General features: G+C 46.8%; 1 protein-coding gene across 2 annotated transcripts; it reads left to right on the forward strand.

Annotated features, from left to right (window-relative positions):
- Positions 1–891: 891 nt before the first annotated feature.
- Dhrs7c (dehydrogenase/reductase 7C) lies at positions 892–18,968 on the forward strand. 2 transcript variants are annotated; one of them, NM_001271598.1, is made up of 7 exons: positions 892–1,037; positions 1,245–1,404; positions 11,693–11,805; positions 13,090–13,300; positions 14,966–15,058; positions 17,820–17,975; positions 18,710–18,968. In NM_001271598.1, exons 2-7 carry the CDS (start codon positions 1,251–1,253, stop codon positions 18,916–18,918), a joined length of 936 nt encoding a protein of 311 aa, NP_001258527.1. In that variant the 5' UTR covers positions 892–1,037; positions 1,245–1,250; the 3' UTR covers positions 18,919–18,968. The 2 variants fall into 2 exon arrangements, with proteins under 2 accessions (NP_001258527.1, NP_001258526.1); NM_001271597.1 differs by having other exon boundaries at positions 17,820–17,893.
- The last annotated feature ends 8,903 nt before the right edge of the window (positions 18,969–27,871 follow it).

Consider the following 27,871-nt stretch of genomic DNA (forward strand, 5'->3'; position numbering starts at 1 on the left):
ACAGACGTCCACATATATAAGTAAATAATAAAAGCAAACCTTAATACATAACAACAGGATGCTGGGCACAAGTCCTGGGGTTTTGATAGTTTTAATCGTACTGAGTTCCTTATATAATTAAGTTATTTAACAATTTGGATATTTACAAAAGACAGCAATAGTTACCTTCTCAGCTCTCAGACTCTATGATAGGCAGGTCTAAGACAGGCAGGACCCAACAGATCTACAAAATAAAACTATCATTCCCATTTAGAGACAAGAAACGTACACCTCACAAAAGCAAGAAGCATGCTCTAAACCAGGAGTTCTCAACCTGTGTGCTGTGACCCCTCTGAGGGCTGAATGACTTTCACAGGGGTGGCCTAAGACCATCGGAAACCACTGATATTTACATTATGATTCATAACAGTAACAAAATTACAGATATGAAGCAGCAATGAAAATAATTTTATGGTTGGGGTCACCACAATATGAGGAACTGTATGAAGGGGTCGCAGCATTAGGAAGGTTGAGAACCTTTGCTCTAAAAAGTCCTCTTTCCTGCTACAGCTGCTTTCTTGTAACAGGTTCTGTTCCATTGACCAGCTTTCCTGGGCTTCTCATCCACATCCCCACTCAGGACGGGAAAGCCAGTTGGCTTGATGCCCACCTAGGTCTGAACCACCTGCAGGGACCCCAGACAGGAAAGACAGGCAAAGGCATTTTTGCTGACAATCCCAGGAGTTCCTGGGATTGACTCCCGGCCTAAACCGTAGAGGAAACTCTAACAGTCCCACGGGCCAGCAGAGCTTTAAAAGTCCTGGCAAGAGCTCTGAAATCAGACCCAGCCAGCATGTGTCCCTGAATATCAGAGTAGACACTATATTTACCCTGAAAAGCCCTTTAGTACAACTGAGAGCTATAAATAACCATTAGAGCCCAAGCGAGTGGCCTTAACACATGGATTTCCTTCCAAAAATGCAGACCCATTTTAATTAAATTTGTAATTAGCCTTAGGGGAGGGCAGGCCCCCTGGACTCCTTCAGTGTGGAAAGACTGTGAGTACTTTCTCTTCGTTGAGCATTTAGGAAATCGCATGCTTCTTACTACTCAGCTGGGAAGGACCGGCCGGGAGCCTGCAGAGAGCAGCTCCCTGGAGAAGAGGTTCTGGGCTTGGAGGGAATGGATGCTGTGGGCTTGAACCTCTCCCTGCCCAGTGGTTGTAAGCAGGGACTCTGCAAAGCCAATCCTTTGTCATCCTGCAGAACAAGATGGGGATCATGGCTGTCCTGATGCTACCCCTGCTGCTTCTGGGGGTCAGCGGCCTCCTCTTCATTTACCAGGAGGCCTCCAGGCTGTGGTCGAAGTCTGCCGTGCAGAACAAAGTGGTGGTCATCACCGATGCCCTCTCAGGACTGGGAAAAGGTAAGATGGCTTCCTCCGGACCTGTGCCTATCCCTGCCCTCAAGGGACCTGGAGACAGGATGGTGTGGGGCTCATCTGTTGGTAGAGAGTGTCGACTTCTCTTGAGGAGTCTGAGGCTGTCTTGCCAGGGGGATGGCAGGGTTAGAATGGCAGGGGCTGCCAACTCACAGCTTGGGGTTAGAAAATACTGGGTTTGACTGCTCCGGGGGTTTCCAGAAATCGTCAAATGCCAAGTCCTTAGTTGATGCTACCCCCTGATGCTATACCCTGATGCTACACCCTGATGCTACACCCTGATGCTACCCCCTGATGCTACCCCCTGATGCTACCCCCTGATGCTACACCCTGATGCTACACCCTGATGCTACACCCTGATGCTACACCCTGATGCTAATGAGGCCAGAGTAGGTTCCTAGATTCCAGCTCTGGTTCCAGCACTTAAACAGCGGGTGTCTTCAGCTATAGGAGTTGAATGTCCCAAGGTATAGATCAAGGATGACGGCAGCATCCACTTTGGAATGTGGCTGTGAGCAACAAATGAATTGACACATGGGTGGGAGTCAGAGGCCACCATTCACGCGTTGTTAGAGACGGTCAGGGTGAACGTGTTTTTTCAGAGTTCACCCAGCTCACCTCCATGTGTCACGCTCGCTCTCCACCACCCATGCCACTGCTTCCCACCATCTCACCTCCTGGTCTTAAGAGCAGTTTCCTTCACAGTCTCTAAGTGGACAGTCGTCTGGGCCTTTCTTGTTGCGTTTGTGACTGGATTGTCCTTTGGGTTTAGCAGGCTTCTGCTATTCCTAAGGGTGGCGGTGTACCCTGCTATGCAACTTCCTGACAGTTTCTGCTGTCGTTCTATCCAGCATAGACCCCGCACAGCTAACCATCCACTAGCCACTCAATGGACACTCAGGTGTCAATAGGTCCACATTGTCTACAAGCCTTCCAGAGTCTTCCTGGTGTGGCCATTGGGAGAACTTCTGAGCCCTGTCTCTGAGGTTTCTTCTGCTTCTGCTGCTGCTTCTCTTAGATGTCATCGAGGGATCATGTCTCCCTACTGACAGGCAGGGTAGGGTCACAGTGAGTGTCTCCCTTGGGCCAGCCTTGGCAAGTGAAGACATTAATCATAACAGTGGGTGTACCCTCTGGAGCACTTTCCTCAGAGACTATCCTGACTTCTTAGGTTGGCTTTCAAAAGATGAACCCAAAACTCAGTCTTCCCCAAGGCCAGGCAGGACACTCCTGCTGGCCCATCAGACCAGCCACAAGACCACAGTGTTGTTGGAAAGAGGTGAGAGCAGCCCACCTAAAGCTGTTCACTCATGGGACAGACTTTCTACAAGTAGAATATGTTTGTCTAGATGCAGGCCAGGTCCCGGGGGACGTCCCTGCCACCTTATCTGTTCCATCCTTTCAGGTGGCCCTCAGAGACCCGCCTTCTCCCAACCTAAGGCGGTGTCCTTCACCCTGGTGTCTACACCCACCTCAATGCTTCCCGTCTACCGAATGCTCAAATTTTTTCTTCAATTTTGCTTTGCACCTATAATGTCCCCCACAGACTCATGCTTTGAGTGATATTTTGGAAGCTATGGGGTCGTTAGGCGTATGTCACAGTGCTTCTCAGCCTGTGGGTCACAACCCCCCTTCCAGAGACCATTGGAAAACACAGAGATTTACATTATGAATCATAACAGTAGGAAAATTACAGCTATGAAGTAGCAAAAAAAAATAATTTTGCGGTTGGGGGTCATCACAACACAAGGAACTGTATTAAATGGTTGTAGCATTAAGAAGTTTGAGAACTAGTGGTCTAGGAGGAAGGGCCTATCTGGCAGAAGAAAGCCATGAGGTACAAGGGTGTGGGGTTTATACCTTCTAGACTCCCCTCCCCCACACTTGACCCCACCTCCCCCATCGCATCTTGTCCCCTCCCACTTCCATCACCACAGACCCAGCAGTTGCCCCGTGTCTTCCTGGCCAAAATGGATCCTCCCAAAGCAGGGCCTAAATAAACCTTTATTCCCATCAATTGCTCCTGACAGGATTTGTTCACGGCAATAATAAATTTACTGGTATGTTTAATGACCAGCGTCTAGGAAGCCATTCAATCAGGGAAGGCGCTCAGATATGCTTGTGAATATCGGTTTAATTGATTTCCACGTTGGTTCCAATTTGGTCAGAGAAGGAACTCTGTGAAATTCAGTTCATCTGAGTTTATCAAGGTTTGCCCTGAGCTCTGGCTGTGGCCTGTTATGCAGTCTGTTCCTGGGGGTGGGAAGGAGGGGCTGAGAAAGAATGCGCCCAGTGCTGTGGTTGGGTGAACAGTCCTACAAATGTTAGCTGCACCTCGTCGTTGAAGATGCTATTCGGATCCTCTGTCCTTGTAATGTCCTGTGTTACTACATGGGACCACCGTTCTCCCTTTGGTAAGAGCTGTGGATTTATTTCAAAAGTTTTATTTATTACGTTTTTAAGATCCTCGGGTTATAATCACACGCAAGTCAGGACCCCAGGAAGTGCACCACAGGTGTTTTGCAGAAGAAGTAGCCCGAACTGCCAAGGTTCTGGTCATTGTTCCCTTTTACTGCAACTTACTGTGCCTCCCCAACCTTCCCCAACCCTGTCCCCAACCCTGCAGAAATGCAAAGTAGAAAGGAATAAAGTCCAAATGTTTAGAAGTAACATGAGAAGCCGGGTGTGTGTGACTTTAAATAAATGACTGCTTTCCGTGTGGTGCTGATGACAGCAACCCAGGCACCAGCTGCTCCACTTCAGATTCAAGAAAAAAGTAAGGGGCACAGGGTGGCTTCCACGCGGCCCATATTGTGCCCAGGTACCCTACAGCCAGGATGAACCCTGTGGGTAGAACCACTAAGGTGGTGGTTCTCAACCTGTGGGTCGAGACCTCTTGGCTCAAAAGACCCTTTCACAGCCGTCACCTAAGATCATGGTAAAACACCGAGATTTACATTATGATTCAAACAGTAAGCATCAGGTTACAGTTATAAAGTAGCAATGGAAATAAATTTATGGTTGGGGGTCACCACAGCATAAGGCACTATGTTAAAGGGTCTCATCATTGGGGAGGTTGAGAATCACTACACGTTCCAGTCCCAGACATCTAGCCTCGCTCCAAACCAGTCAATCAAGTCAACCTCTGTGTTACCTTGTACCGACCCGGTCTGCAACAAAAGTAACCATCAAAATACCTAACACTGGGCTTGGCCTTCAGGGACAGACGACTGGATGCTATTCCTGCCTGCTATGGGAATAGCTCCCAAGACTCTTAAACACTGCTGAAACAGGACGGTGCGCAACAGCATCTCACAGCCTCTACAGCATCCCTTCTCACAACACGACCTCTGGAATCAGAAATCCCTTCATACTCCCTGGCATCTTAGAACTGAGGAAATACATATGGACGTGCCCAAGTTGTATTTATTAGTTGAGAAAGGCACAACCAGGGTTGACAGGAGATCAACGTTGAGCAGAGCTGATAACAAACTAAAGCTGGATGTGGTCACCAGTAACTCTATCAGGAGGAGGCAGGAGGATCAGAAACTCAAGGTCACCCTTGGCTACATAGTGGGCTTTCTTGAGAACAGCCTGGGCTACCTGAGATATTGTGTCCAATAAATAAGTAAATAAATAAATAATCGGAGTGTGGAGACGCTGCCACAAAATGCACGGCTGGATAGAAACAACAGCTTCGAAGGATTTGATTTATTGTGACAGAGAGGTCAAGGGAGAAGAACCAAGTTCACATCATCACCTAGGAGGAAGCAGAGACAAGGAATGAAGGCATTCTACTGGCTTCCCCCATTTCTTCACTGCAAGCCTCCAGCACATGGGTGCTGCCACCCTCTTTCATGATGACTGTCTCCCTCTGCCATCCCTCTCACAAACACCCATGGAAACATAGCTAGAGATGTACCTCAGTCTTCTAGATGATTCCAAATCGAGACAAACTGACAAAAAGCCTAACCATCAACCCCATGATCTCAGCACTCAGGAGTCTGAAGCAGGAGGATGACTCAGTTGGGGGTCAGCCTAGGCTAAGCAGCAAGACTCAGACTCACAATTGACAGAAACGAAAGGAGAATGAAAATACAAATTTCAAAGTGGGCCAGTTGGTGTAGATCTGTAAGCCCAGCTACCAGGGAGCCCTCCTGATACAGGAGGACTGCAAGTTCAAGATCAACCTGGACAACTTACTGAGACCTTGAAGATATGCCCCACTATTAGGGAGTGGATGAGCTGATAAGAGGTAGTGAGGCCCAGCCTGTTCCCCTCTCAGCAGTGGGGATTGGCCAAATGCAGCCTCGTGTGGAAATTGAAATCCCCAGATCTGGACATCAGACTTCTTGAGTCACATCTTCATTCCTCCCACCCCACAGCAGAGGTGGGAATGTGGGAAACTCCTTCAAACTCTTTGAACCCTGTTGCATTGATGTGAGAAATTTAGCCATCATGGCTGCCTCACCCCCAGCAAGGCTGCCCCAGCTGAGACTTCTCCCTCCAAAACAAGTGACAAAAATTCCATAATTGTCAAGACCATAATTAGAAAAATGAATGAATTTTTAAGTAATAAAACATAAAACACAGAGCTGCTTCACTGGGAAGCATCCTGTGCGGATGTTTGGTTTTGTTTCCTCTCTGCTCCTTGATGAGGCTGACCCTACAGTCAGTACGTGGGAGGGGCCAAGAGTGCAGTGGAACAGTTCAATCCCATTCGATTCAGCCCAGAGGGGAAACTCTGGAAGGAAAAGAAAAAGGCCAGGCTGTCCTCTGACTTTCTGGTTATAGACATTATACACAATCCTTCTGTTGTGGCAAGTCCCCAATAGCCCTGATTCACAAACAATGTGCCCGTTTTCTTTGTTTTCTTTTCCTACCCCCATTCTCCATGGCCTCAGCTTTTTATCATGTCTGACCTTTCTAGGGAAGAAGAAGCAGAAAGGGAAACATAGAGAAGAGCAAGAGACATGCTTACCTGAGGGTCACATTACAAGATGGCTCTGAGCTATATGGGCAGGGCACATGGCTGGTGATATAGCTCAGCGAGAATGTATTTGCTTGGCACATAGGTGTCTAGTTTCAACCCCAGCACTAAGGCAAGGTGCCTAGGTGTTTTCTCTCTGTTATGGCACTTTTACGTTCCTCAGAGGCTTCCGTTGAAGTATCCAGGTGCACCTCTGGGAAGTTAGGCACGTAGACTTCTTCCATGGTATTACTTCCCTTGAGCCCTGGTTTGGGGATGGGCAATGCCATGGAGATTCTTCTGGTCTGGGTTCCCACATGCAGTATTTTAGCAAGCAGTTCAAAGGACCCATAGATGTCCTTTCTCCTGGAGATGATGGGAGGAAGCATATCTCAACCCTGGCCCATGAGCAAAAGCTCACATTGCCCTCTGCTGAGAAACCGGCCCCCCCAAGCTCCCTTCTCCCTTCCCTCCTCCTAGTCTTTCTCTCCCTCTTCCTTTTTAATCCACTGTGTCTTATTTTAGGACAAAAAGAATGACTTCATGAAGCAGTTATTTCCTCTGGAAGCACACATCTTGAACTAGCGACTAACTCTGAAATGTTATACCTCTTTTGTCTTAGTGTCTCTGAAATTGCCACCATAACACCCTGGTGACAGTGTGTATACACACAGCACTGCCCAGCTTTAAGCACAAACATACACATTCAAGTCGTAACTTTGGTTCGGCACACTTTTAAAACAAGATCTCTTTATGTGTATTCATGGGGGAGGGATGTGCCTGCATATAAGTACAGATACCCAAGGAGGCCAGAATAAGGTATCAGATCCCCTGAAGCTGGAGGTTCAGGCACTTATAAACCGCCCCCAAAATGGGTGCTGGGAACTGAAGCTCAAGTCCTCCGTAAGAGTAGTAAGTACCCTTAACCACTGAGCCCTCTTTCTAGCACTGATAAGCTGTTTCTAAGACTCTTACATTTTAAACATACTTTAATATGGATTTCACACCAACAGATTCATTTTTGTGAAAGCAGTTTTAGCAGCTTGAGAATAGTTGTTCCTGATGTACTCTAACTGACTTAACCAACCTTGGCATATCAAATAAGTTAGCTCTTTGTGACATATAAGTTATAAATAGTTTTATTAATTTGATTGTTCTTTATGTATTTATTGTTAAAAATAATTTTAAAAAAAATCTATAAATTAGTTCTGATACAATTTGTTTCTCTGGGGCATGGTCTGGAGATCTTCCCCCAATAAGAGAACAGACTCATCTCTCTAGCTCTTTTGTGATTCTCTTTTTACATTTAACTACTCAGTATATTGTAAAATGATGCATCTAGCTTTTTCCCTTCCCAAATAGGCATTCCAATACTACTTTTTAAAGGTTCATTTTATTTTAAATGTGTATGTGAGAGGGGATATATGCAGGTGAGTGCAGTTCCCGGGGCGGCCAGCAGAGGGCGTATGATCCTCTGGCGCTAGAATTGCAGGTGGTTGTGAACTAGCTAACACAGGTATTGAGAATTCAGGTCCTCAGCAAGAGCAGCGCTCTCTTTTAACTAAGCCATCTCACCAGCCGAGCCCAGCTCTCAAAAATTTTTTAAGTAATATATTGTTTTCTCACCTATTTAATAAGTTAACTTGATCATACAGGTTCTGAATTCTCATCATTTTTTATCAATTCTCATATAGGCTGGAACTATTAACATTTTGCTTTAGCTTTGGCAGTCTTATATTTTATTTCAGTAGCTAACATTTTCCTAGGTAGTTGCCTAAGTTAGGGTCTCCGTTGTTATAAAGAGACACCATGGCCAAGGCAACTCTTAGAAAGGCAAACATTTAATCAAGGCTGGCTTGCAGTTTCTGAGACTTGGTCCTTTATCACCATAGCAGGAAGCCTGGCAGCATGCAGGCAACAGGATACTGGAGAAGGAGTTGAGAGTTCTGCATCTTGGTCCGAAGGTGACCAGGAGAGACTGGCTTCTAGGGAGCTATGGGTCTCAAAACCCATACCCACAGTGACGCACTTCCTCCAAATAGGCCACACCTCCTAATAGTGCTGCTTCAGATCACCACAATAGTCTTCACTTTTCTTTACGTTTCTGACTAAAGTGTGCAAGCCATTCCATATAGGCGTTAGAGTCACTCTGTCACTTTCTAAGACCTAATGGGGGCTTGGTTTTCTGCATCAAATTGACATGAGAATAATTGGCATCTTTTACATTTTTGTCACTCACAATCATCCCAGGTGTCTCCTTTCCTTTTATATTTTCATCCTCAATTTTTAATGCTGTGTACACGGGGAGGTACACGTGTGAGGTGTCCCAGGCAGTCTAGAGGAGGGTGTCAGATACCCTGTGGCTGGAATCTCAGGTGACTGGAAGCCACCTGACATGGTGATCGGAATCTCACTTGGGTTCAAACACAGGTCTATTGCAAGAGCAGTTATGTGCCCTTGACCTTTGAACCATCTCTTCAGCCTCCAACCCCTTTCTTAATAAAGCACCTAAACTGAGAGACACCATCTTTCCCTGAAACAGTGCAAGGTGACATTGGTATGCAGTAGCCTCTTAGTTCAAGTTTCCCTCAGTCAGGAGCTACCACTTCCTCCTTCCCACTCCCTCCGTTACTTCCAGCGCACCTGTCTTTAGTTTATTTTTTGCAGTGCTGGGATCAACCTCGGGTCTTCCCACGTATTAACTAGGCAAGCGCTCTGCCATTGAGCCACACTCCTGGCCAGAGCACCTGTGTTTGTTCCCACTGAGATCCGAGGGCAGTGTCGTCTCCCTTTCTTCCCCCAGCAACCCTTTGACCTTCATGCCTGCTTATTCTTACATCAGCTGGCACCTTGGTTTTCTCCAGGACCCCAAACCCCTTGTCCATGATGCCCATGTAGGAAACTCCAGTATCTGTCCTGTCCAGCTGACCTCCTCCTCTCTGCTTGCATCAAACGGCTAAGTCTACAGGAACAAATTCTCACAACCACAAGGTCACTTAGAGCTGCTGTGCTTAAGATAGAAAACCTCAAAAAAATTTAATAAAATGATTCCTAATGATAGTCTGCTGTAGTCATGGACCAGTGCCTAACCCAGTTGTCAGCAGAGAGGCGTCATCCAGCAACTGATGGGAGCAGATGCAGAGACCCACAACCACACACTAGGCAGCTCCAGGGAGCCCTGCAAAAGAAGAAGCGGAAGGATTGTAGGAGCCAGAGGGGTGAAGGATACCATGAGCCCACAGAGTCAACGAAGCAGGACACATAAGGGCTCCAGAGACTGAAGCAGTAAACAGTCCTTGTAGGGATCTAAACGGGGTCTTCTGGATATACCTTTTGATTGTATAACTTGGTGGTGTTGTGAGACTCCTAACAGTGCGAGTGGAGGGTGTCTCTGACCTGTTCCAACACGTGGGACCCTTTTCCTCCTACTGGGTTGCCTCATTCAGCCTTGATATGATGCCTAGTTTTAGGTGCCTAGTTTTAAAGCCATGTTTAACTGATGTTCCTGGGAGGCCTGTCGTGTGTGTGTGTGTGTGTGTGTGTGTGTGTGTGTGTGTGTGTGTGTGTGTGTGTGTTAAGGTCATTGGAGGAGGGATGGATCTGGGAGAGAGAGAAGGTAGGGGAGAGACTAAGAGGAGTGAAGGGAGGGGAAACTGTTGTCAGGATGTAAGGTATAAGAGATTAATTAAAAAAAAAATACACAGCCTCTGGCAAACCCCCAGTTTACTGGGCTGTCCACAAGTGACTGCAGTCAACTAAGGCCCACAACTCCCAGGCATAAAATGGGCCAACACTGGATGCTAAACTTGAGTGAGTGCTTTCAGAGCCTCTCTCTGTCAGAACCAGTGCTTGGTGCACTCACCTATGTTCATCCATCCTTCTGGGACTGTGAATGTTGGCTGCTAAGTCTCTGGGACTTATCCTGTGCTAGTGGGTGCCACCTTGTGGAGGAGCGCTGCCATCTAGGCTTCCCTGAGAGGACAATGCAATGCAGCTGATGGACAAAAGTGGTCCTCCCATGCAGGTGAGACAGCTCTACAGTGGTTTAGACTCCACACCAGCTGCTGCTTTGAAAAACCCAGCCCTAGCAAGACCCTCCCATGGACGGCCACAGTAAGACTTAGTGAGCAAATACATGGCTGTCTCTCTCAATCATCCCCAGAACGAAGACACTGTCTGAACACATGAGCTTTTACTGCTTTAAAGTATCAAAAATATTGTTACATGTGAATGTAACTGTTACATGTGAATGTCCTGTATCTACCAATCATTGCCCTAGAGATGGCTCCATAGGTAAAGGTGCTTGCCACCAAGTCTGACAAGACATGCAAACTTGTATACTTAATTAATTAATTAATTAATTAATTAATGTCTTAAAAATTTAAGGAAAGCCCTATATCAAATTAATCAGGAATTAGTTCGAAATAGAGTATAAAGGATCACCTTTTTTTCTTTTGTTTATTTTTGCAATTGTAATTTAATTACATTTTCCCTCTCCTCACTCCAAACCCTCTCATATGCCTCTCCCACTCTCTTTCAAATTCATAACCTCTTCTTCCATTAATTGCCATCGCAGGCATATTGTATTTTGCAATCCATGTATATAAATATAACCTTTGGGGACTATATAATGTTACTGGTATGTGTGTTTTTAGGGATGACCACTTGGCACTGGGCAACCTATGAGTGTGTTCTTCCCTGGGGAAAGTCAGCTCTCTTGCTCCTAGCTTGACTTAGTTGCTTGAAGTTCTTTTTGTGTAGACAGGTCTTGTAAGCAAGGACCCTTGACTACGGTCTCTATCCACAGAGGAAATATGGAAGGCTGGGTGGTGTTTGGTCTGAATTAACATGGTAGCTCTTACCAGTATCTATAGGTTGAGGTGTCCCTAAGGCTGCGGTCTCACAGGCTAGTGACAGAGTTGCCTTTCCATTCCATAAGAAATGTTCATCATCAGAGCTACCCAGCAAAGCAGGGACTCGTTGCTCCCTGCTCTGAGCTTCCCTCCACAGAAGCAACCAAGCTGAGCTGGAAACACGGCTCACAACCAAACCGTCTTAGCCTAGGTACAGCTCAGTGCTAAAGCAGTCTCGGAACACAAGCAAGGTTGGGGTTCAATCCTTAGCACCTCCTAAAACATCTAGCCTGAGGAGTGGATGGAATGAAATGGCTTCTCCAGGAGGAGGACCTCATGGTGGACGGATGAGACAGCAGAATTTTTAGACGCCTGGAGTTTCTAAGACAGGAACTCCCTTCTGCATCTCCACTCACAAAGTACACCTGCCTCCCTTCTCTCCTTTCCACAGAGTGTGCTCGGGTGTTCAATGCAGGTGGAGCAAGGTTGGTGCTGTGTGGAAAGAACTGGGAGGGGCTGGAGAGCCTCTACGCTGCCTTGACCAGTGTGGCTGACCCCAGCAAGGTAAGGCTCTCTCCAGACAGCCTGAGGAACCTCTGGATACCCTGAGCCTCATCGTTGTTAGGGGCAGATCCAGGGAAATATGAGAGTGGCTTTGGAACAATCAGAGGTGATAGCACTGACCCGGATGGAGGCCTGGTCTGCCCGACAAAAGGCACTCGCTTGTTTTAATCTCTTACCAGGGCAAAACTCTGGCACAAATCCCCCAAGTCTGTGTTAGTCAGACTCATAAAAAAGACAGATGGCAGTGTCCCAGCAGTGGGTTGTGACTACAAGTATAGCTGACAGTGGGACAAACAAACAACACAGGGCATAGTCGTGTGGAAGAAATCAAGGAAGCCCCTCCTAAGCCATCCAGGTGAGAGGTGTTGCCTTCAGTGCTCTTCAGGATTTAAATAGGGAAAAGATCCTTACTCCTGAGATTGAAGTTGGTGTTTGCAAGCAGCTGAAAGGAATTCAGAGCCCACCCTGGCAGTGAGGAGATGGATCAACTAGAACTACGCAGAATGCTACATGAAGCCTTTCTTGGGATGCTATTAGGTTTGAGGTTTAAAAAAAAAAAAAAAAACAAGTTGTGTGGGAAATACTGGCCTCCAGTCCAGCTTGTCTCGGTTTCATTACTGCAGGACTTTTCACAGCTTCCGTTATGCTAGTGGGATCCCCAAAGAACTTGGAGATCAGTGACTATTTCCCAAACATTTATGACCCACAATGGGAACCTTCTCTTCAGGAGTGTGTATCAGAACTAACATTTGCCCAAAAGTTGCCTTGACTCCAGGGTGCTACCAAGCCCCACCCCATCCTTACTTCTAAACCAGTAACATCTTGAGGACAGCAAGTGTCCAGAGCTGAGTACAGCTCCTAGCACATAACAGATGTTTCAACGGTGCTGTATGGAAGATACGGTTTTGAGCCAAAACAAGGGGTGCCAGCCATGGCTGTGCTGAATTTTCTTTTATCTTATAAAACAAACTGGGAAACAATTTCCAAAAGAAACCAGGACTTGAGTCAGTTCATAGTCTCCAAAGAGTTACCCAGTTGTCAAGAGTGGTTTTATCAACTGAGGAGCCCTGGCTGCAAGTCCAAGCAACTGTGTATCCATGCTTAATTGCTGCCCTGGTCTCCTTCATCCCAGAGTTGTTTTACATCTTCCCCCTTTGTCTTGGTTTGTTTTTCTAGTTATTCTCTGACTTTGAATTCTCAGCAGAGTGGCTGTTTGATTGAGGGCCCCCAACATCTCCAAGGAGGTTTTCCAAACACGTCTTGACTCTCTCCTTGTTCCTGCAGACATTCACCCCCAAGCTGGTCCTCCTGGATCTCTCAGACATTAGCTGTGTTGAAGATGTGGCCAAAGAGGTCCTAGACTGCTATGGCTGTGTGGACATCCTCATCAACAACGCCAGCGTGAAAGTGAAGGGGCCTGCCCATAAGATTTCTCTGGAGCTTGACAAAAAGATCATGGACGCCAACTACTTTGGACCCATCACTTTCACCAAAGGTCCTGTGAGTCTCATTTTTCCTCTGGGTCTGCAGACCACCAGATTCTATGGGAAAGCCAGGTAGCCATCTGCTTCTGGACAGACCTAAGAAAGGTCTTAATGTGATCACTGAAAACTTTCAGGTCCCCACTGTAAATGTTGGTCACAAAAGGGAAGTGTCTCACTGATATATTCTCACTTCATTATGAAACTCTGCTCCTCACTCACACTCTGCCCAATACCCCTCTCTTTGCACCCAGTCCACAGCTCCCCTGTGAGTCTCTCTCTCCGACCACTGCCTTCGGCCTTTGCCTGTGCTTTACTACATGAGCTGTTCTCCCCTAAGCATGACAATCAGTCAAAGGTTCTGTCTTCAGAAATGAAGAAGATGGGGCTGGGAGATGGATAAAGTGCTGGTCCTTGTACCCAGCCACATGAGTTTTAGTTAATTCCAGATGTAATCAACTTGACAGCCAAGAATAGCAGACACAACTTGTGTCTCTTCGCTGGGTTTGTCACATGTTGAGGGACAGAGTGTGATGGGAGCTCTAGGCCTCACTTTGCTCTTCTCTAAGGTGGAAGACCTGAGTCCCAGAGCTGAGCAATCTCTTTCATTTGAACCGCTTCCTGCTCTACCAGTGCTGTTTGCTTTCTTACCATCTTCCTCCACGTTTCCTTGTCTGATATCAAATCTGCACGAGGAAGAAATCGTTGTCATAAAACAGCATCTATCTAAAATCTCTTCACGCACAGTCAACAGAAAGCCACCTAAAAACTAAGCAAGTGCGCCTTCCCAGACAGCTTGGAGGACATTTGTTCTTCCCTTTCTTCATTAAAAAACCAATACCTGCAAGAGAGGAATTAAAGACATGCTGGAAGTCAGGCCTAGTGGTGCACGCCTGGAACTCCAGCACTGGGAGGCTGTAGATCACAAGTTCAAAGCCTGTCTGAGCTACACAGCAAATTCCACAACAGACTCAGCTACATACTGAGACCTTGTCTCAGGAAAAAAACAAAAAACAAAAACAAAAACAACAACAACAAAAAAAAACCAACAACAACAAAAAAAAAAAAAAACAGCAGAAGAGAGCAATTAGGACCAAGAAGAAACTGTCTTCTCAAAGTAATAAGAAAACTGAAAGGAAAATGCCTTCCAAGCTACATGCAATGATGACCCAAGCTAGAGAAGGAAAAGGAGGAAAAAGAGGAGGAGGAGGAGGAGGAGGTGGTGGTGGTGGTGGTGGTGGTGGTGGTGGTGGAAAAAAGAGGAAAGGGAAAGGGAAAGGGAAAAGAAGAGAGGCAGGGAGAGGAGGAGAGGAGGGAGAAGGGAGGGAAAGAGAGGAAAGGAGAAGAGAGGAGGGAAAGGGGAGGGGAGGAGGGGAGGGAAAGGGGAGGGGAGGGGAAAGGGGGAAGAGGTGGGGAGAGAGAGAGACCCCTTACCTATCAAATTCTGTGTCACTTAGCGAGTACAGTGCTGGTCATTTCAAACCACCCAGCAATGTGCCAGCCAACTGGTCTCTCTCAGAAACGCTGGGTCAGTGACTTCCTGGGACCACTTCCATCTCTGTCCTTTGCAGTCTAATAGGTGACGAGGTATCAGAACCCTGAGTAACAATGAAGGTGGGGCTCTGCCTCTGCGACCTGCCAGTCTCAGATTTCTAACTGGCACTCCTTGTGTTTTCCAGTTCTGCTTCCCAACATGATCTCTAGGAGGACGGGCCAGATCGTGTTAGTGAACAACATCCAAGCAAAGTTTGGAATCCCGTTCCGCACAGCGTGTAAGTCACTAAGAAAAAAAAAATGGGGGGAGGGGGTCTTTGCTGTGTGTTTAGTGTCAGGGCAAGCACTGTTAAGTCTAGACCACAGGAGGTAAAGGGTGGCTCATCGAGCAATGAGATAGGTCTGGTGGGGTTTCTTCCATGTCTGTTTCCTGGAAGACTTGGGGATACACTAGACAAAATTCCTCTCCCAAAGTGCAGTGCCACAGGTGGAAAGACGTGTGCTGCTTCAGTGTACTACAGTAGGTGACAAGAGAGTCACACTCTTCCATACAGGTATAGCCCCCGCTCAAGCACCTCTTCTTCTGTGAAGGGATTCACAAAGACTAGAATGGGGGGGCAAGAAGGACACACATCACAAAACAGGGGGGTGAAGGACTTTCTTGGAGGAATAAAGGAAGGAAAGGGAGCAGAACCGAGGGGTGGAGCTTTGTGCAGTAGCAATGTCTGAGCCAAAGAGGTTTATCCAGGGCAGGCTTACGGCCACTGAGAATCCCAGGAGATGGGAAGCCCCGTGAGATGTGTGTAGAGGAAGCTGGAAGGGTGTATTCCCAGGGTCTGTCAGGAGACAGTGTGGAAACAATCCCACCTTTTTAATGTCCCGGTTGTGTTTATTTTTCCTGGGAGATATGAACAAATATCTACCCACCCCGAAAAAGAGCCAATGGTAGACACCAGAAATAGTTCTACCCAAGTCTAGCGTGACAAATCAGAGTTTCATTGGTGCTGGAGACAGAAGCTGGATGATGTTACCTTGTAGGAACATGGATAACGCACAAGTGGTTACACCCCTGAAGAACATGTCCTCATTAGCCACTTTATCTATCCTCAGATAGGGGCGGGCCCCTTGCACACCCCCATTGCAGACCGTTACTGGCTCTCACAGATGTTTGCTATTTGTAGCACGATGCTGTAGCATGCATCGACACCCTTCAGCTGATGGCAAGAACTCCATTGCTTGGATGTGCCACAGTATTTATCTACCCGTCTGTTGATAGCTATTCACTGGTTCCACTTCAGAAGTATGAATATGCATGAATCCTTTCTGTGAGAACATGGCTGTATCTCCCAGGTGCAAATCTAGAAGAGGAATTATTTAAATGTTCAAGAAGCGCTGGGCCAGAGCTTCCAGGGACTAAGCCACTACCCAAAGACTATACATGGACTGACCCTGGGCTCCAACCTCATAGGTAGCCATGAATAGCCTAGTAAGAGCACCAGTGGAAGGGGAAGCCCTGGGTCCTGCCAAGACTGAACCCCCAGTGAATGTGATTGTTGTGGGGGAGGGTAGTAATGAGGGGAGGATGGGGAGGGGAAGCCCATATAGAAGGGGAGGTGGAGGGGTTGGGGGATGTTGGCCCAGAAACCAGGAAGGGGAATAATAACAATCGAAATGTAAATAAGAAATACTCATGTTAATAAAGATAAAAAAAAAGAAGAAGAAAAAGAAGAAGCGCTGGGCTTACTTCCAAGGCAGACACACCCTTGACATTCCCACCAGCAAGCCGTAAGGGTTCTGATCTCTCCTGTACTCACCACCACTTGTGATGGTCCACCTTGAGTTCAGCCCTCTTAGCATGAAGATGTGCCCTGGCTTTAAACTTCCCTGTGTTCATGAAAGTAGAATTGGGTGTTCTGTGAGCTCTGAGGGTGATCCTACTATATGAGCTCTGAGGGTGGTCCTACTGTGTGGGCTCTGATGGTGGTCCTACTATAGGCTCTGAGGATGGTCCTACTGTATGGGCTCTGAGGGAGGTCATACTGTGTGGGCTCTGAGGGTGGTCCTACTGTGTGGGCTCTGAGGGTGGTCCTACTGTGTGGGCTCTGAGGGTGGTCCTACTGTGTGGGCTCTGAGGGAGGTCCTACTGTGTGGGCTCTGAGGGTGGTCCTACTATAGGCTCTGAGGATGGTCCTACTGTATGGGCTCTGAGGGAGGTCATACTGTGTGGGCTCTGGGGGGTGGTCCTACTGTGTGGGCTCTGAGGGTGGTCCTACTGTATGGGCTCTGAGGGAGGTCCTACTGTGTGGGCTCTGAGGGTGGTCCTACTGTGTGGGCTCTGAGGGAGGTCCTACTATGTGGGCTCTGAGGGTGGTCCTACTGAGGCATAGGAGATAGAAGGCCAGAATCTTACTAAGGCAAAGGAGACAGGAGGCCAGGATTCTAGTCAATGCTTTTCCACCTTTGGCATGGAACCTAGTGTCATCACATGACCTCTCAGCTTCTCTCCTCTTCACAGAGTGGACACAATGGCTCCTCTGTCTTTTCACTCAGTGTACAATGGTCTCTCAGCATCCATGGCACAGTGGTTCTAGGTCCACCCAACCCCCTCAGCTGTGCTGTTTGCTTAGTATACATCCTCCCACATACGTCCCATCATCTCTGGATTGTGTGTGCTCCCTAACACAGCTATGGAGAAGTTGTCATCTTGTCCTGTCTAGGGAATGGGGATAAGAAGAAAGCCTGCATGTGTTTAATAGACAAACAATTTTTTTCTGAGTATTTAAGTCCATGGTTGGGGAATCTATGGATCTTGAGGGATGGTTCAAATTGAGGAGACAGCAAGCCACACAATGGGGTCAGAGATCCAGCGAGATGGTGAATGAATTAGTTGTAACAGCCCAAGTCAGGGAGTTTGCAGGTCCCTTTCAGCTCTGGGCTGAGAGGAAGATGTATGGCTGCCCTCTTGTCTACAGTGCAACCCCAGGGAAGCAGGGTGCAAGCTCTTCTTGTACACATCTCTGGCTGGTTTTTTTTTTCCAGATGCAGCCTCCAAGCATGCTGTCATGGGCTTCTTCGACTGCCTCAGAGCTGAGGTTGAGGAATACGATGTTGTGGTCAGCACCGTGAGCCCAACTTTCATCCGTTCCTACCAGGCTTATCCTGAGCAAAGAAACTGGGGGTCATCCATTTGTAAATGTAAGCGTTCAGAGGAGACCCTGAGTCTGGGAGTGAAGAAACTAAATCTTTAGGTCTGAGGTATCAGGTGGGCAGCAGCCCGAAGCTGCAGCCGGAAGACCTTGGCAGGGCTAAGATAGACCCTCATCGTGCTCAACAGCTTTCCCCAGACTTAACAACCAGCACGGGGTCTTCAAGAACCACCCTTGCTCCCTTTCTGAAGGAGCAGCTCCAAATGGAGCTTCTCCGAGCAGGACAGCCTATACCTCAATTCAGAGGCAGGCCCTTCACGGAGCTGGCCCCTTTCCCCTTTAGAAAACCGAGAAGGAGTTATAGCCCACAGAAAATGCTAATTGTTCTAGAATACTCTAATGAAAGAGGCTGCTCCTTACCCAAAGCTTGAGGTCAGCATTCAGACACCAACATGAACTGGGCTGGAGGACAGAGCAAGGAATGTCAGAGGCCCTGGGCATGCGCAGCTCCACCAGCACAAAAGACAGTCGTTCCTTTGCTTTCTTATTGCCCTACCTCGTCCCGGTCCCGGTCACTGTGTAGGTACGAAGAAGAAAAGGAGGCAGCAGACCAAGGAGGCAGCAGACCAAGCAGCAATGGTTGGAGGGTGAAGTGTTACCCCCAAGGGTTGAGACCAGAGTTTGGCAGAGTGTAGGCACACCATGATGCTCAAGATGCATGCAAGCATCTTTGTAGTCAGGGGATTTGAACACCACCATGGCCGACCTGGCTTGTGCTTCCAGTCTTTTGCAGAAAGCTGACCTATGGCGTGCACCCGGTGGAGGTGGCTGAGGAAGTGATGCGCACAGTGCGGAGGAAGAAGCAAGAGGTGTTCATGGCCAACCCTGTCCCCAAGGCTGCCGTGTTTATCCGCACCTTCTTCCCTGAGTTATTCTTCGCTGTTGTGGCCTGTGGAGTGAAGGAGAAGCTCAGTGTCCCAGAAGAGGGTTGACCTTGTTGTCAAAGGAGTCACTGAAGGGGAATAAAGGCTTTCCTTGAGAATGCTGGCTCATCTGTTCTGTCCCTCCAGTGAGGTCCCTTACAGTCACAGGCCCTAACCTGCTAGATCCCCTGCTCAGGGCTCTTACCCTCCTACTAAGAGTGGAGGAGCCATCCCGGAGCTGAATTGGGACCGGAGAGGGAGCATGCTTCCAGAAGCTTCTCCGATTTATGGGATGACAACTAATCAAAAGTGCATCAACTTTTGTCTCCCTCAGGATGCAACTTGTTGCTCTGGGGTGGCACTCTGCCGCCATGTCGGGGTGGAGCATCTCACTAGCATAGTAAATGAAAGCCTCCAACCTTTATATCGATACACAGAATGAAGCAAATAAATGAAATGTTAACAAAGGGAGTGGGGAAACCAGACATGCTTGCAATGAGAGAAATGACCAGCAGGTGGCACTGTTGCTCCAAAACACATTACAAACACCATCCTAGAAATCCCACAAAGCAGTAAGATTGCATGCATAATATAATCTAAAGAAAGATCCCATGAAGTTCCCTCTGCCTCGGTTCCCTGGAAAGATTTGCATTACATGTCACAAATGGGAAAATTAAGAGTATCCATGCTCTGCCTGTTGCTGCTGCTGCTGCTGGGGGTGGGGGGCTGGGGGGATGACCTGGAGGGACATAGCCCCAAGGACACAGAATGACTGCATGGTATAAAGGACCTAGGTAGCAGCGGCTGTCCCAGACCACAGACTGGTTATTCCAAGACACACGGAAGAGATTGAAACAGCTCTCAACTCCATGCTGTGAAAAAGGTGATTTCTTGTATTTGCTTCCTGCCCCAAGTCTGCAACAATGTTTAAAAGTGGATTAAGTAGAATAGCATAGAGAAACAGGTAAATCGGTCACAGTTTCCAGCCACTTTTAGCACATGTGCCCTTCAATGGAAAGATTAGAACCCTCACTGACAGCTCTACTCAGACCCTCGGGTTCCTGCTCCAGGACGTGGCAGTGAGGGGACCACACATAAATTCATGATGGCTGAGCTCGAAAATCGCTGTTTGCCTTACCAGATCCTTTGCTGGCTGCATCTCAGTGTCCCCAGGAGTGTGAAGATGGCAGCAGTGGGCTCCCCTGGCTTGACTATTGATGGGGCTCTGCCTCTGGAGATTGCCTGACAGGAGAAAATGAGGCCAGCTCTTAACTTCCTAGGACTTCCACCAGGATGCTGTGGTTGCCTGGACAGATGGGGAGCAGATGCACCCTTAGGCTAAGCTACAACTAGACAACTCCTTCCCTTATCCCTGGAGTTCATGGAGGTTAACGAATCTTGCTGCTGTTAACAGGGTGGTGGGGGGTGGGGGGTAAAGGGGGCGTTCATAACCCTTTGCTGGTTTTTGTTAACTCTAACTACACTGCTTGACTAGTTTCTGCATTCTAATTTCCTAGGTTACCTGATAACCTCAGAAACAGATCTCTGGTAATATATGTGAGGGTGTCTCTAGAGAATCTAGGGAAGACGCACCCTGAATATGAATGGCACCATTCCACGGGCTGGGGTCCCAGACAGGGAGAGTGAGCAGAGCACCAGCATTCTCTCTCTGTCCTTACAACAAGGTTAGCCAGATCTGCATAGGAGGGACTCCCAGGACCTCAGTGCCACAAACCAGCAATGTGAAGGCTGCTCACGGCCAGCTCTGCTGTGGGCTGCAGTCAGGATGGTCTTCTCTAACTTAGGATCCCTCACAGGAGTGAATCAAAGGTCATTGAAGATATGCCATGAGCCAATCTGAGTGGACCTTGGGACAGCCTGGTTGTCCTTGGTTTCTTATAGTCACTGTCATTCTGCATGCCGGGGTGACTGTGTGAATGCTTAGGAAGTCAATCATGACTTGGGCAAAGGGAGGGGCATCACAGGCAGTAAGAACCCAACTTAGATATTTATTTCTCCCAAATAAGTCAAAATTTTATTTTAAGCATTTAGATTTAGGGTACCAAATGTCCCTCTACCTCACTATCACCCAGGGGATATATTTCATTGTCACCCTCTTCACAGTGTTGGAATAAGAGACCAGCAGTGGCACCAGGGCTATCTCCTATCTGCTTAGAAGCGGGGTTGGTGAAATGGTCAGGTATCTTATGGCTAATGACCTAAGCTGGGCCACACGCCATCTGTAGGCCAGGAGTTAGGGGACAGCACTGAACAGTGTAGCATCCTTTCCCAGAGCAAACTGTCTCCTACGCAGCCACACTCTCAGTTTCAGCGATGGCAGACGGTTCACATGCATGCCAAGAACATTCAAACTCACTTCACCAGCCGCTACCTTTGCTGTGCCTGGACTTCCTCTAAAGCCTGTGTTGTGTCCCTTCAGCCTTCGAGGTGCAGCCAGAATTGCAGCAGAGGCCATGTGCCTGGAGGAATCCCTCCAACAGGGGGCTGGATCGGTAGGCAGTGCCCCACACTCTTATGCTTTGAAGACACATGCCCTATGGTTTCTCATAGGGTCTGTAACTAAGATGCTTTTCCAAAAGAATGGGATAGTGTTTGCCTTCCAGACAGGGCAACCCTCTTTTATACATGTGTTGTTCCCAAGGGGAGTTAAGGAACGAGCACATAGGGAACATTTAAGACTCATTTCCTGCCCAACTTGAATCTCCATCACCTCATGCAACGTTCCCAGCAAGTCTCCAAAATACATATTGGTTCTATTGTTACAAATAACACACACACACACACATATATACACATACACACACATACATACATACACATACACACACATACACACACACATATACACACACACATACACACACATATATACACTTATACACAACACACACATACACACATATACACACTTAAACACAACACACACATACACACATATACACACTTAAACACAACACACACATACACACATACACACATATACACACTTAAACACAACACACACATACACACATACACACACATACACACATATACACACTTAAACACAACACACACATACACACATACACACACATACACACACACATACACACACATACACATACACGCACACACATACATAATACATAAAAATACACATTACATATACATTACATTTACATATATATCATATACATACACATCATATATACATGTATACATCATCAAGGAGGTAGGTAGTTTAGGCAAAGTTGTGTAGCTGGTCAATTAAAAATCCTGGTGAATGGAGATGACCAGATGGATTATTCAAGGACTAACAGCAATAACCTGTGTTAGCAGTGGGTAAGGCTTCTAGTTGCAGTACTAATCAGACGTCCTTCTCCTAGTGGGTCAACAATGGTACTTGGGAAGCTGTGGGGTGCAAAGATAAGGACTGTCCCTTAGGAAGCTAAGGCCGGGAGTCTCGTCTTGACTAGACAGTGATCTGTAGACATAAAAAGGACTTTCTAAAAGCTATCTTTTTACTTTTAAAAGTCATTTTATTTTGTATGTCTGGGTGTTTTGCCTACATATGTCTGCACACCATGAGTATCTCAGTGTCCACAGAGACCAGAAAAGACATTGGAGCCCCTGAAGCTGGAGTTATAGACAATTTTGAGCCACCATGTGGGTGCTAGAGTCATGCCAGTGACCTCTGGAAGGGCAGCCATCTCTCCAGATAAGAGAGAGCATCCGAGCGCAGTTGAGGCCCTCACGCATGTCAACTGCATTTCCATCCCACATCTCCAGTACCCACCTTTCTGCCTGGGACTCTTCTCTAAACCAAGGAAGTTCTTTCTGCCACTGCACATATAGTCCAAAACGGTGAGTGTTCCTGTCCCTGGGAGAGAAGCCAGGAATCTGTGGGCAGGGCCTCAACCTCAGAGGCATGTTCTATACGGAGTCTGGAACAAGTTTGAGCACGAGAGCTCCTGATTGGCTTTTTTCCTGCTCCTTTCCCACTCTCGTTCCTGTTTGCTTCAGACCATCATCCCAAGACCTGCCATTCCTGGTCCTTGTCCCAGGCTCTGTATTCAAGGAAACCTCAACTAAGACTAAAAGTGCATTGGAAGGCAGCACCATCAAAGGTGGGCCAATAAAGATATTGAGGATTAATAGCAGAAATTTGGCTCAAAGTCACTCATGGGAAAAAATGGAAATTTACTGAAAAAGAGAGAGATACCTGTTCTTTAAAACATCACAAAGATCTGGGATTCTTGGACCAGAATATTTCCTCGAGGCTTTCTGTTCTTTTTCTCTTTCACACTGTCCCTGTGGTCTCTTGGTCACTGCCTTCCTCTGTGTTTTCAGAGATTTATTTTGTCACGTGGTTTCAGAAAGTTCGGGACACTGTGGTAGCGGGACTGTGTGGTGGTGGTGGGGTGCTAATTCGTGTCACTTCAAATGAGGGTGGGGTGGGCAACCATCCATTACTTTCAAATGGCCATCCCTAATGGCCTACTTCTTCTAGCTAGACTCCGTCTTCTAGAATTCTCATACTCTCTGAAAACAGCGCAACCAGCTGGGATCAAGACTTGAAGCACATGAGCCTGCGAGGGGCATTTTACACTCAAGTCATACCTCCGTTCCCTCAGCACTTGCTCTGGCTTGCACACAGCCTTGCCTGGCTGAGCTAAGTCTGGTACTAAACCACTGGGACCCACCGCTTGACTCTGCAGAGAAGGCCAGCTCAGCTCTCAGAAGCCCCCTTCTAACAAATGTCTGGGTCTACCCCGATTCCATCAACTCTGTCTTCTTCCAGTTGCGTATGAAATTACTAAGAGAGGGGTGTGGGTAAGAAGACAAAACAGAGAGGGGGCAGGTATATGCTTCTGAAACACTCATGTAGGTAATGTGTAAGAACCAATCAGAATGGCATCAGGTAAAAATGAATCAGGAGATGAGCCCAGATGGTTGATAGTGACAGTCGGGGGGGGGGGCATTCGGGGCAGACAGATGGATGTGGTACAGGGTATCCACCATAACTAGCAAGACTTAATGACTAGTTAGAAGTAACAGGAGGGGAGAGATGGAGGTTACGAATGGCTGTGAGGCATCACTAGGCTTAGGAGAGAGATGCTGGAGGGAACTGAACTAGGAGTGGGCTGTCAGTGTTCTCTGCTCCCCTGGTCACTCTCGGGTAACACTTTTGTTCTGTGTGGTGAAGCATAGCTGTTTATGAAGGATTAACTTCTGGAGCTGAGGTGATCGCAACCCAAATTTCTATAATCACCTACGATGCAAGGTGTTAGCGGACAGCAAGGAGGAGAGACGATAATTTAGGGGAAACAGAGATGGTGCCAGGAGGTGATGGCAGGAACCTTTAATCCCAGCACTTGGGAGGCAGAGGTGAGCAGATCTCTGTGAGTTCAAGGCCAGCCTGGTCTACAGAGTGAGTTTCAGCACAGCCAGGGCTATGTAGTGAGACTCTGTCTCAAAAAAACAGAAAACAAAACGAAATAAATAAAAAACACAAACAAAAAGCAGTAACAACAAAAGAAAACAGAAAATCGTGTCTAGTTTCGATATAGGACAAATTAATGACCATAAATTCATATAAGTTGCCCTAAATTAAAAATTTTAAATTTAAATAGCACAAATTTAGAGTATTTAAAATTCAGAAGTATACCAGGCAGTGGGGGCACACGCCTTTAATCCACTCAGGAGGCAGTGGTAGGTGGATCTCTGTGAGTTTGAGGACAGCCTGGTTGGTCCACAGGGTGAGTTCCAGGACAGATGAAGCTACACAAAGAAACCCCAGCTCAAAAAAAATGACAATAGTATTAATAATGATGATGATGATGATGATGATGATGATGATGATGATAATCAGAAGTAAGCAAATTGAATGAACGTACTACTTAAGAAGAACCATGTACAAGATGAAGCCCTAAGGAAAAGCAGGTGTGGGTTACACAGCAATCAGAGTGGATCAGGGTGGAGAGGTATGGTGGCCCCAGAGGTGCTGGCAAGGTTGGTATTTCTTAAGCTTAGCAATGGGATCATGAGTGAAGTTGACTCATGCCTTCCAGCCATTTGTGTGTATGACTTACACTTCTATGTTTACCAACTATTTTATTAAGATTTATAAATTGAAAGATGGTGACAGTTCTCCTTAAGTTTATAAATAAGTTTCTGGACACACATTCTCAGCCTACAGCAGCTGCACTAAGGGGACAGACCTGGGAGCCCTTCGATGGGCTGGAATCTAAGAGAAGAGTCACCAAGAGGGCAACAGCAATGAATTAGAGGTTAAGACCTGTTCTTCCAGAGGACCTAGGTTCAACTCCCAGCACCCACATATTAGCCCCTAAGTGTCTATAACGCTACTCCTAAGGGATCCAACCCTTTCTCTGGCTTCTGTGCGCAGCAGGCTCACCCGTGGTGCACATATATACATACTGGGGAAACAATCATATGTGTAAAACAAAATAAAAATAATTTTTCAAAAATCATCTTGAGCCCGAAGTCTCTGATTCTTGCCCTCAGTTTGGAAGGTCTATGTGGCAGAGGTCAGAACTGCAAAGAGCTGTTTCTCCACAACGGAGGGGATGTTGAGAGGGATGGGGACAAAGCTAGCACTTATTTCTGGCATTGTCTGGAGGATAAATGGAATGCTTTTGTGCAGATGGTGATATGGAGGGGGGCTCTCAGAGGGCAAGGGCTCGGCCTCCAGGCCTTCTTATCTGTCATTCCTCTGCGTAAGTGGGAAGTCTCTCCTGAGTGCTCCTCACAGGAGCCCTGCAGATAAGGATGAGAAGGAAGTACTCTAAGCAAATAGACCAGTGATGTCCGCAGGTGCCCTTCATTGTCCCGCTGATTTCCACCCCCACCTCTGCTATCTTGTTAAGTCAGATTCTGCTGGGAATGAATCCCAGTAGGCTAGCAAAAAGGCCTAAAGGAAAAGAGAAAGAAGTGAGCCAAAACTTGAAACATCCCAAATTTTATTAATCACATAGCCGTTTCATTTTAAATAGCACTGGGGGAGGGAAAGAGGGAGGGAGGGAGTACCAGTGATCTCAGAGGCATTCCAAAGAGCACAGCAGTTTTCAGGAGACCATCTTGATTTTACTGTTACCTTATAATCAACATCCCTGTGTCCCATTTGCTCCTTTTAACTACCAAAGTCGTTCGGTTTGTTTTCGTCTTAGTTTCAGGAGTGTTTTGTTTTGTTTGAAACTATCTCACTATGTAGCCCAGGCTGGCCTGGAACTCATGATCTTCTTGCCTTTGCCCCAGATGCTGGGATTATGGGAATGGGCTGCTCTGATCGTTATTAAAGGTTCCATATAGCAAACAATATTAAAGAGGCAATCCCAGCCACCAGGAAGTTTTTCCACTCTTTTTTCTAAGCTTTATATTACAGAAGACTGCTTCACCACATGTTTGCCTGTCTTTTTTTTTTTTTTTTTTTTTTGTTCTTTTTTTTGGAGCTGGGGACCGAACCCAGGGCCTTGCGCTTCCTAGGCAAGCACTCTACCACTGAGCTAAATCCCCAACCCCCATGTTTGCCTGTCTTAAGAACACTTTTTATCATCGTCTTCCTTGTGTGCACACAAAGTCATCTACTTCTTTCTTCTGGAATAGTTGTCATGCTTAAATTTTTCCCTAAAATGTATTTTAAGGTACACATCAAAATGAAGGGAAATAACAAAGCCCCAAGTTGAAAGGTGACAGGGGCCATTCTTTATCTAATCTCGTGACTCACAGTCCCAGTCCCTAGCGCTATCTACAGTTTTTGGTAAATATTTTGATTCAAGCACACACACACACACACACACACACACACACACACACACACACACAGAAAAGTGCACAAGTCAAAATGGAAGATGAGTGGACTTTCACAGAAGGGAAAGACCTGTAATCAGCACCCAGCCTGACGGCCCAAGCACAGAATGGGCTCATGTTTCACCAGTTCCCATTAATTACTTAGAAAATGAAATCTGCTGAAATGAAATTTGAAAGTAAAACAAAGTATAAAACGGCAAAGTGTCACTAACTCAGAGCATGAACAGCACAGCACCCACCTCAGCTCTACCCCTGCCTGCTTCCCTGACTCCCAGGTCTCACAGGTATTGGCTGACTCTCTCCAAGGGTCCTTAGGCCTTTGATCCTCATTCGTTACCGCATAGACCCAGCCCAGGTGTGCATTTTTGCACTGCATGAATGGGCTAAATGCCATTTCTAGACTAACACCTGTTTAAAAGCCAAAGTGAACCACCTCTTGTCACTAAGACAATGCTACCTTAGTGACAAGGAGACAGGAGGATAAAACAGAAGCCAGAGTCTAAAAGTGGACTCCACTCAGTGGATAATTCACTATGAGAAAGAGACCATGGAGAAAAGATGGTCTCTGTCAAAAACCTGACAAAATATTTGAACTCAATATTGGGGCAGGGTAGGGGAGAATCTCAGTCTAAAATCATGTCATACAAAATTAGGTTAAGGGGATTTGTCCTAGTTAGCTTTGTGTTGTTGTAACAAGCACCAGTACCATAAGCAACTTAGGGGGGAAAGCATTTATTCCATGTTATAGCTATTAGTCCATCATCTCAGTCAGGGCAGAACCTGGAGGCAGGCAGTGGTGCAGAGGCCATGGAGTTGTACTGCTTACTGGCTTGTTCCTCCTGGCTTGCTCTAGTTCGGTTTCTTATACAACTCAGGACTAACAGCTTAGGTCTGGTGGGAGAGCCGGGTCCACCCACATCAATCACCAATCAAGAAAATGCTCACAGGCTTGTCCATTGCCCAATCTGGTGGGGTCAATTTCTCAGCCCAGACTCCTGTTCCCAAATGACTCTAGTTTGCATCAAGTTGACAGAAAACAAAGATGAGAGAACATGTAAAAACTATAAAGTGTTAAGTTTGAAGAAAACACAGAAGAAAATTGGTGGAACCTCCTGTGATTAGACACAAGCAGAAGAAAGAGCTATATATGGTTTTGTTTCGCTGTATTTATTTATTCATTTATTTACAA

The sequence above is a fragment of the Rattus norvegicus genome, chromosome 10 (assembly GCF_036323735.1).
Source record: "Rattus norvegicus strain BN/NHsdMcwi chromosome 10, GRCr8, whole genome shotgun sequence".
In the NCBI taxonomy this organism is placed as follows: Eukaryota; Metazoa; Chordata; class Mammalia; order Rodentia; family Muridae; genus Rattus; species Rattus norvegicus.